This window comes from Sinocyclocheilus anshuiensis, unplaced genomic scaffold (assembly GCF_001515605.1).
Source record: "Sinocyclocheilus anshuiensis isolate Anshui unplaced genomic scaffold, SAMN03320099.WGS_v1.1 scaffold687, whole genome shotgun sequence".
NCBI lineage: Eukaryota > Metazoa > Chordata > Actinopteri > Cypriniformes > Cyprinidae > Sinocyclocheilus > Sinocyclocheilus anshuiensis.
The window spans coordinates 421,963-431,579 of NW_015551096.1; the positions used below are offsets into that span (position 1 = coordinate 421,963).

Consider the following 9,617-nt stretch of genomic DNA (forward strand, 5'->3'; position numbering starts at 1 on the left):
TAGATAGATAGATAGATAGATAGATAGATAGATAGATAGAAATAATGAATGAATGAATGAATGAACGATAGATTCGTAAGACTTTCTGAGTGTATATAAGCAGTAGGATTTTTAGAAAGGAAAATTTAAGAAACAAAAAATAAGAATAAGGGCAAATCAGTAATTCATGAATAATTTACTGCTATTGTGTAAATGATATGTAATCATGTAAACTGTAAAAAAGTAACTGTAATCTGATTATGGGCACTTTAAAATGTAATATAATCTAATTACAAGTATTTAATCTTTGGAATCTAATTGCCTAATCCAGATAATGTGTAATAAATTACTATCCAGCTCTGCGAATGATAGACAGAAAGACATACAGAGAGACTTTGTATCATATATTGTGAGTTTACATTACTCAATATACGACAGACTGTCTACAGCTGAGACAGTCATAGTAAAACTGTGTGTGAGACACCGAGCAAATGCAGAAACAGCGTATACATCTGCATTTAAAGTACTTCCTGAGTCGCGCGTGTGTGTGTGTGTGTGTGTGTGTGTGTGTGTGTAGGAGGAAGTTAAGCCAAGAATAAGGAAGTGCAATGTAAGACTGTACATGAAACAAGTGCTGTAAACTTATCAGCAAGACACACAATAAACTTTCTCAAATCTGTGTGTGTGTGTGTGACAGCCGAGGTTTCCTTAAAACACTGGCAGTGACCACAGTGTTTGCCAAGTTCAGCTTGGACTTTTGCTTTCTCTCTCTGTCTCTCTCTCTCACACACACACACACACACACACACACACACACACACACACACACTCATTTGCCATTAAGATCAGCAGCTGGTGATGGTAATCAGGTGATTTCCATATCACACAGATACTCTCTCTCTCTGTACCTGAGACATCTGGGGTCGCAGGTCAATCTGACGCAGGTTGACCGACTGCGGCAGCAGGTTATTGAGCAGCTGACAGAGTAACACTCCATCTCTCAGAGCATGGGCCAGATCACACACCTGTCAAACACACACGAAACACATTCAGACAGACAAACTACACAGATCACTTCTGACAGACAGATATTCACAGTACTGATCCGGCAGTCAGCATGACCATCAGGTCTATGAATCGCTGAACTCTTTTCTCACTCAGACACAAAACTACCAAAACTCAATGAGCTGGCCTACAGGCGAATTTGCACATTTACAAACTCTTTTCAAAACGCACGTTCAAAATCTAGCATAACAAGACAGCACATTTGCTACATTTCTACAGTAATAGCATATTGAAAATACATCCCAGATCTAAATAATTAAACACAAGAGATGTTGCTGAACACCTACACTGAAAAAATGGCGTAGAAACTATTTTCACTAAGAAATTGTTAGAAACTTTATCTACTTCAATAATCTTCCAAAAATAATTTGTACGTCATACACAGGTGTTAGTCTTTTAATTTCATTACCATCTATACAAAAGGTGAAAATAAAGGAATCATTTTGTGCTGTAATGTAAACATGGATACTGCAGTGAATTCTAGAGTTTATTTCTTGCTTTGTAAAGAAAATTTACAGAAGAAAACTTTATATAATGCTATCTGTTGTTGGTGTTTTAGGTAATTGTTTTATGAGTGATAATAAAGTGTGTTTGTTGGGTGAAAGTAATGGGAAAATGACCTGATTTGAGACTGTATGAAGAGTTTGTGACTGTGTCATCATTTATTAATCCTCAAGCTGTTCCAAACCTGTTTGAGTTCATTTCTTCTGTTGAACACAATGGAAAAACTACTATGGAAGTCAATGACTACAACATTCTTCAAAAAATCTCCTTCTGTACTCAACAGAAGAAAAAAACTCAAACAGGTTTGGAACAGCTTGAGGATTAATAAATGATGACAAAATGCTCATTTTTGAGTGGACTATCCCTTTAAATGTAGTGCCAATCTGCAAGCTGGTCAGGAGAACCGTGTCAAGAGTCTTGAAAAACTGGCCTAAGCACTGAAAAATGTCTCCTAGTGTTTGAAGCTGATTCTTGGTAAGCGCTCACCTGTGCGTTGTCACAGGTGACTCTGTGGTTCTCGGGAAGCACTCGGCACTGAATCAGCCATCCGGCACACTGTCTCCACAACTCCATCTCCAAACTCACCTCAATAGCAGTGCTGACGGCCCTCGGGTGACCTTCGGTGACCTAAAACCTTCCTGATGCGTCCATGATCCTGGCGTTAAACTACAAACCCAACACTAACTCTCCTCACAGCAACTACTGAAATTAGCAGCACAGACTCAATCTAACTTGAATCTGGAAAGTGTCCAGCGCCTGAACGCGAGCTCATCAATGAAGCGCCTCTCTCTCCTTTGACCTTTGCAGTCTTCCTGCTTCTTCAGGATGTCCAGTGAGTGTCTCCTCTGTCGTCTGCGTCTCTCGTTCTTTCCTCCGCGCCGCCGCTGCTGCTCTGCAACCCTACAGAGGGGAGGAAGCCTTTCAACTGCACACAACTTCCTCTTTCCTTTATGTCACACACACACACACACACACACACACACACACACACTCACTCACATCTGACACTTGACTTGCAAAATTTGGGGTTTATATTCCTGCATATGCTGCTGCTAGAGAGAGAGAGTGTGTGTGTGTGTGTGTGTGTGTGTGTGTTTGCTGTGTAATATGTGTGTGAATGCGTGTTACTAACCGCAGCATGTGCAGTCAAAGAGCAGCAGCAGCAGTGCATTGTTGCATGTAAATTCACACACACACACACACACACACACACACACACACACACATACAGGTGCATCTCAATAAATTAGAATGTCGTGGACACACACACACTCTCTCTCTCTCACACAAACACACACACACACACTCTGTTTCACAACACATTCATTACTTATTCAGTATTTTTGTCTTGTTTTTTGGTTTATATTTATCTAAAATAACTTCAAATATTCAGTCTAACGTGACTTATGCTTAAAACAAGAAACAATATTGGCAAACGGCATAAGAAACGTATTTTTTTAATTAAAATCTCACTTTTGATTTAGAGAAGAACACTTAATATCATGAATCAGGAGCAGTTCTCTAGCTTGACCTTCAGTTCTTCTGTTCTTGTGTTTTTATGAGTCTTTCATGCTTAAGTTCATTCATGTCTTGTATTCTGAAGAGTTCTTGCCAGTTTTTGTCCTCCTACTATCACCTCTCTGTATGAATAAATCTAGCGTTTCGTTGTACATATCTAGTAATTACGTGTGCGAATCTTATTTGGACACAAGTGCTTCTATTACAGTAATTTCTCAACTATCTGTTTCTGCACATGCAAGTATCTTACAGTAGGTTTCATATTGAAGAAAGCAGCTCAGTATATCATCTGTGGAAAGTCACTGCTGATGGGTCTCTCATTAACAACAGGTTAGGCCTCATTTTAGCGGTTCCAGGCGCTACATGTGGTTTGTAGTCGAAAATAACTCGTCGCCACCTCCTGCTGTCATGATGAAACTACAGCTTGGGGCGCTGAACAATTTTGCATTTGTTTTTTTTTTATATGCTTTTTGCATTATAAATACTTGAATCACAACTATAAGAGACCCACTGAATGATAATCAAATGTACATATATGACAGATTATCATTATTACGCAGTCATTCAGCTTTATATTTGATCACCTCCCTGGAATCAAACACACAACCTCAGAATGACTATAGAATCACGTTCGACCTGCTCATCTCTCTGAGACAAACCCATGCGTTTCTGAGAAACACTGAATGTGTCTCAACCTGCAGAGATTCCTGCACTGTGATTGGCTAAGAGAGGACAGCGGCTGCAGCAGCCAATCAGAACGCAGCGCCTCAGGTCCCTCTATCAGGGGCCGCTGGAACCCAAACGCAGAAAGAGAGAGAGAGAGAGAGAGAGAGAGAGAGATGTGGACAACAGATCGGGACACCAATACTGAAGAAGACAGCTGAGGTCTAAAACATAAAGAAAAAAATACATTAATAATAATAAAAAAGGTAGGAATTAAATACGTTTTAAATTTGTACAGCTAAAAGTGAATTTGGCAGCATTAGATGAACTAACATGAACTGAAAGTTTCATTTCATGTCATGTTGTCTTTAACTCAAAATAGCTTCAATTCTCTAGTTTATCAGAATACATGTGTTCTCTGATGCTCGAAAGAACTGATCTGTGAGAAACTGTAATGATATAACAATCGAATCCACGCATAGAAACTCAAAACCCCTTTACAGCAATGGTTGTAGATTAGACTTCTTTTCTGAACCTATTTTTTATGAATGTCTCAATTTAATTTTGAAGTGCATTATTGACATGACTGCTCTGCATGCATATTAACAAAACATACATTTTACACCACCTCTATTGCGTAAAATCGACTGTACAGACTAAACATTAAACAAGAATGGAAATATCTATTTCGCTCAAATTTCAAAATGATTTTCCGCAGCAAATGCATAAAGCTGTGAGCTGTGTGTTTTGTGTATGAGACCTGATGGAGCGAGTTATCCTGCAGGTTTGTGCCATGAGCACCTGCTCGATCGTGCGCTGGCTGAGACAGATTGGACTGCCGCAGTACACGAGCGCGCTGGAGAAACACTATTACGGCCTCGAGGTACACACGCGATTCTGCTATATAATTGTCTATTTCATCTAAATCTATATTAAACCTCATTTTTCACATTATTTTACAATTATTACACATGCAATGTTTATTGAAAGTGTAGCCTACTTTAAAAATCATTTGTCACACAGCAAGACTACTAGATGAGTTTGTTTCTTCATCAGGTTTGTAGAAATGTAGCATTGCATCAGTGTCTCAGCAATGGATGCTCTGCAGTGAATGGGTGCCGTCAGAATGAGAGTCCAAACAGCTGATAAAAACATCACAATAATCCACAAGTAATCCACAGCACTCCAGTCCATCAGTTAACATCTGGAGAAGACAAAAGCTGAAACACATCCAGCATTAAGACTTTTTTAACTAAAATACCATAGAGTCTATAATCCATAATAAAGCTTCCTCCAGTGAAAAAGTGTTCTGGTGTGAATCAGGAGAGAAATCTGCACAGATCAAGCAGCGTTTAAACAGCTCTAAACAAATATGTGGCTGGATTTTGATGCGAGAGACAACAGCAGATGCACTTTTTCACTGGAGGAAGCGTTATTATGGATTATGGACTCTATGGTATTTTAGTTAAAAACGTCTTAATGCTGGATGTGTTTCAGCTTTTGTCTTCTCCAGATGTTAACTGATGGACTGGAGTGCTGTGGATTACTTGTGGATTATTGTGATGTTTTTATCAGCTGTTTGGACTCTCATTCTGACGGCACCCATTCACTGCAGAGCATCCATTGCTGAGACACTGATGCAATGCTACATTTCTACACATCTGATGAAGAAACAAACTCATCCTGATCTGGGATAGCTTGAGGGTGAGTGCATTCTCAGAAATGTTCATTTGTGGGTGAACTACTCAATGAAATAATGAAATGCTCTGTGTGTGTGTGTGTGTGTGTGTGTGTAGGGTCTCCTATTACTAACAGAAGATGATCTTAGACTGATGGGAGTTGAAGATCCAGAACACAGAACAACCATCATAATGCAACTACAGAAACAGCAGCAGAGAATACAGCCTGAGAAAGGTGAATACACACACACACACACACACACACACACACACACACACACACACAGAGAGAGAGAGAGAAAACTGCTCGGCCCGCAGTGTGTGTGCTCTTATCTGCCACAGACAGATCCAGTGAGCCACCACACACCTTACTCACTCACACTTACTCACACACACACACACACACAGAGAGAGAGAGAGAGATAAATAAAATCACTGTTGACTGTGTCCTCGTGCTGCATTATGGTTGATATCGCGCTCTCTGTCCTCAGAGAGTAACTCTACAGTAACGACCGGCACTATGAGTCGTAAGCTCTCTCTGACCTCATCTCTTGACCTGGTCAAACCCACCACTGACCTCTTCCGTCACAGCATTGTGCCTCGACTGCGTCGCCGTGACAACCACAGAGTCTCCGCCTCCTGCCTCCAGCTCCCACTCCACACCTGTGATGAAGACCACGCACCCTCCAGCAAACACAAACTCAGGTTCCTTTGATTCATCCTTCTCATTTCTTAATTACATTAACACCCAGTGCCAAATGCAAGTAGGTGGCTTTGGTGAATAAAATATTCATTTGTAAATGACTGCATGGTTTGCATGCATGGAATTTGTTGAATTGTAGTTCAATAGCCATTTTTCACTTTCATTTGAACGCTGTCACCCTGACGAGCTATCTATGCCAGGCACAATGTAGTATAATATACTATAATATAATATGCAAATACCAATCATGATGCCAGTTACGCTGTTAATCTCAGGTTTCAGTGGCAATTAAACTCGTGACCACAACAAAACTACGCGTTTTAGATGTTGGTTTCAAACCCTCTACTTCGAGACGGACTAAATTAGCATGATTCTAATTCATTCTGTCCTCCAAACTAAAATGCAATATAATCCGATTAATAAAACAATAACTACAACATTTAAGCAAACAATAAACTGTTCAACCGAGTGCTTAAGACGGGAGTATTGAAAAATAAAAAAAAGTCATATGCTTTTGCCGAATTATCCGTGAATTGTTTTGTTTATATTTTGCTTAAGTGTTAACGGCAGGTTCCACTGTGACAACTTACCCCTCATACTGTATCCTTCAGCAGCATAGAGATATTCTTAATGCATTTACTTTAAAAAGATGATTTTTACGGTATTTGCTTTCAATAAATAAATAAATGAATAAATAAACTCACCCAGAGAACTCATTTGAGTAAAACGTGTGACAACATGCCCCGGTCTGCCCTATAAAAGTACAGGTAGGCTAAATCATAACTGTTATCTCCCTCTCTCTCTCCCTCTCTCTCTCTGTCTCTCTCTCTCTCTCTCCGTCTCTCTCTCGGGCTCTCTCTCGGTCTCTCTCTCTGTGTGTGTGCGCATGTGCGAGCGTGGTGGGAAGAGTGGAGCGTGTTAGAAGGAGCGTGAAAAACTGTTCTATTTCCAGTTTCTTTTTTTTCTTTTTCCCCCTTTTTTCGGTCAAGTTATTATTATATTGTAAAGTTCTTCGTACTTCTAAGCCGCACGCGGCTTTTGTCGCGTGACGGAATGGCGTCTGATCCTGTACAGGTAAACCCTCACCTGTCGATGCGAAATGGGTGCAGGTGTGTGCCCGAGCCCGGCGTTAGCGTGGAGGAGGTACTTGTGGTGGTGGGAGAATTGGTTGGTTTTGAGAACATTCTCTCAGCATCACGAATGAATAAGGCTATTGTAGTGTTTTTGAAAACAGAAGAGTTAGTGAATCAGTTGACGGAGAGCGGAATTTGGATTAAAGAAATGTTTGTGCCGGTGACTCCTTTAAGTCAAGTCAAGTCACCTTTATTTATATAGTGCTTTTAACAATACAGATTGTGTCAAAGCAACTGAACAGCATTAATTAGGAAAATAGTGTGTCAATAATGCAAAATGACAATAGTAAACACAAATTTTTCAGTTAAAGACAGTTCATCATTGAATTCAGTGATGTCATCATCCAGCTCAGTTTAAATAGTATCTTTGCAATCAAGTCAACGGTATCGCTGGAAATGTGGTGAATTAAGTGCTGCAGTATCAGGACTTGCCTCAGGTCGTACTCCAGGTATAGATGGACTTCCTGGCGAGTTCTATAAGCACTTCTGGACCTTAATTGGAACTGATCTTTATGAAGTTCTACAAGAAGTTTTTCATGTGGGTTTTCTTCCTAAAAGTTGTCAAAGAGCAGTTTTAACACTACTTCCCAAGAAAGGTGACCTTACGTTAATAAAGAATTGGAGACCAGTTGCTATTCTGTGTTCCGAGTATAAACTAGTAGCAAAGTGTTTGGCTAATAGGTTAAATAAAGTGTTGCACACAATTATACACAAAGATCAATCCTATTGTATAAAGGATAGATGTATCAGTGATAATCTGCATTTAGTACGTGATGTTATTGATTATGCCTTTAAAAACAATATTGATATGGGAATTCTATCTTTAGATCAGGAAAAGGCATTTGATCGAGTTGATCATCAGTTTCTTTATAGAGCTTTGAAGGCTTTTGGTTTTGGAGATAATTTTGTTGCAATGATAAAATTGTTGTACAATGATGCCACATGCATGATTAAAATGGCAGGTGGACTGAGTGTTCCTGTTAAAGTACAGAGGGGCATACGACAGGGATGCCCACTCTCAGGTTAGCTTTATAGTTTGGCTATTGAGCCTCTCCTTTGTAAATTGAGAGAAAAGTTAATGGGGTTACAGATAAATGGTCCAAATTGTAATGACTATGTAAAAATCTCAGCATATGCTGATGATATCACTGTAATTTTAAGAAATGAAAATGATGTTCAAGTTTTAACTGATACCTTGGAGAGTTATGGGAAAGCTTAAACTGCCAAAGTAAATTGGGATAAAAGTGATGCCCTATGGTGTGGTTCTGATTCTAGTAGTCCGAGACTTCCAGGTAGACTAAAGTGGGGAAGTTCTGGGCTAAAGTATCTGGGGATTTTTTTAGGAAAAGAAGAATATAAGAGGCTTAATTGGGAGGGTCTGGTGGACAAGGTGAGTGCTCGGTTGTCTCGCTGGCATTGGCTGCTCCCCCAGCTATCGTACAGGGGAAGAGTTTTAGTCTGTAACAATCTGGTAGCCTCATCCTTGTGGCACAAAGTGACTGTTTTAGAACCTCCCAAGGAACTGGTGGAAAATGTTCAAAAGCATCTAGTGAATTTTTTCTGGTCTGGTCAGCATTGGCTAAAAGCATCGGTGTTATACCTGCCCAGACAAGAAGGAGGCCATGGACTGGTGGACATTAATAGCAGAATAAAAACTTTTAGGCTACAGACAGCAAAAAGGCTACTTTATGGAAAAGATGTAAGCTGGGCTGGAGTAGCTTGTTCTCTTCTAAGAAAAGCGGGCAGTATGGGGCTTGACCGGCACCTATTCCTTATGGACACTAAAAGTCTTGATTTGTCTGGACTGAGATTTTATCGTTATTAAGAGCAACATGTCAGGGCTCACACTTTGGATTCTTTCATGTGAACGCGGTTTCACGGGGCGTGGACAAATCAAGCCGACACAGGTCTCCCCTGCCGCCGGAGATCGGGCATGTCGGCCGGGTTGCGGGTGTTCAGGGCCTCGGGCGGCGCCACACAGGTGAATGAGAGGAATGTGAACTCTGTGGTAAGAGATATTTTGGGATCATGATGTCCCGTTGAGAGACTGCAGCGCAGGGATTTTTGTTGAAGCTGCGGATGTTCCCGGACGGATTCCGGCGCTGTTAATGATTATCCTGCTGAACTGCTGCTGAGACCTTTGATATATTATCTGCTGTTTAGTGCGCGCTGTCAGGTCGAGCTTTACATACTTTAAGTAAGTTGGCATCTAAACCAGATGTTCTACATCAGTTTGTTGTGGGCTGGTGAACTCAAGTATGTGTTATTAGCAAACTTTGACTTTGGAAAACCACCTAGAATAGATCACACACACACACACACACACACACACACACACACACACACACACACACACACACACACACACACACA

The 9,617-nt window shown here is 40.4% G+C and overlaps 2 protein-coding genes across 4 annotated transcripts in view; one reads left to right on the forward strand and one right to left on the reverse strand.

Annotated features, from left to right (window-relative positions):
- Positions 1-2,446, reverse strand: part of vav1 (vav guanine nucleotide exchange factor 1) — a 16,545-nt gene extending 14,099 nt beyond the window's left edge. The window contains exons 1-2 of the mRNA XM_016452768.1: positions 2,035-2,446; positions 888-1,004 (exon numbers count right to left, since the gene is read on the reverse strand). Of these exons, the coding sequence (XP_016308254.1) occupies positions 888-1,004; positions 2,035-2,121 (204 nt within the window). The 5' untranslated portion in view covers positions 2,122-2,446. The remainder of the gene's footprint in view (positions 1-887; positions 1,005-2,034) is intronic.
- A 1,440-nt stretch (positions 2,447-3,886) lies between these two features.
- The window catches only part of LOC107662707 (breast cancer anti-estrogen resistance protein 3-like), a 19,491-nt gene continuing 13,760 nt past the window's right edge, over positions 3,887-9,617 (forward strand). For 2 of the 3 annotated variants that reach the window (XM_016452775.1, XM_016452776.1), the window contains exons 1-3: positions 4,463-4,612; positions 5,526-5,643; positions 5,900-6,113. In XM_016452775.1, the coding sequence (XP_016308261.1) occupies positions 4,493-4,612; positions 5,526-5,643; positions 5,900-6,113 (452 nt within the window). In that variant the 5' untranslated portion in view covers positions 4,463-4,492. Of the gene's footprint in view, positions 3,996-4,462; positions 4,613-5,525; positions 5,644-5,899; positions 6,114-9,617 lie in introns of those variants that run through there. The other variant, XM_016452777.1, reaches the window with a different exon arrangement.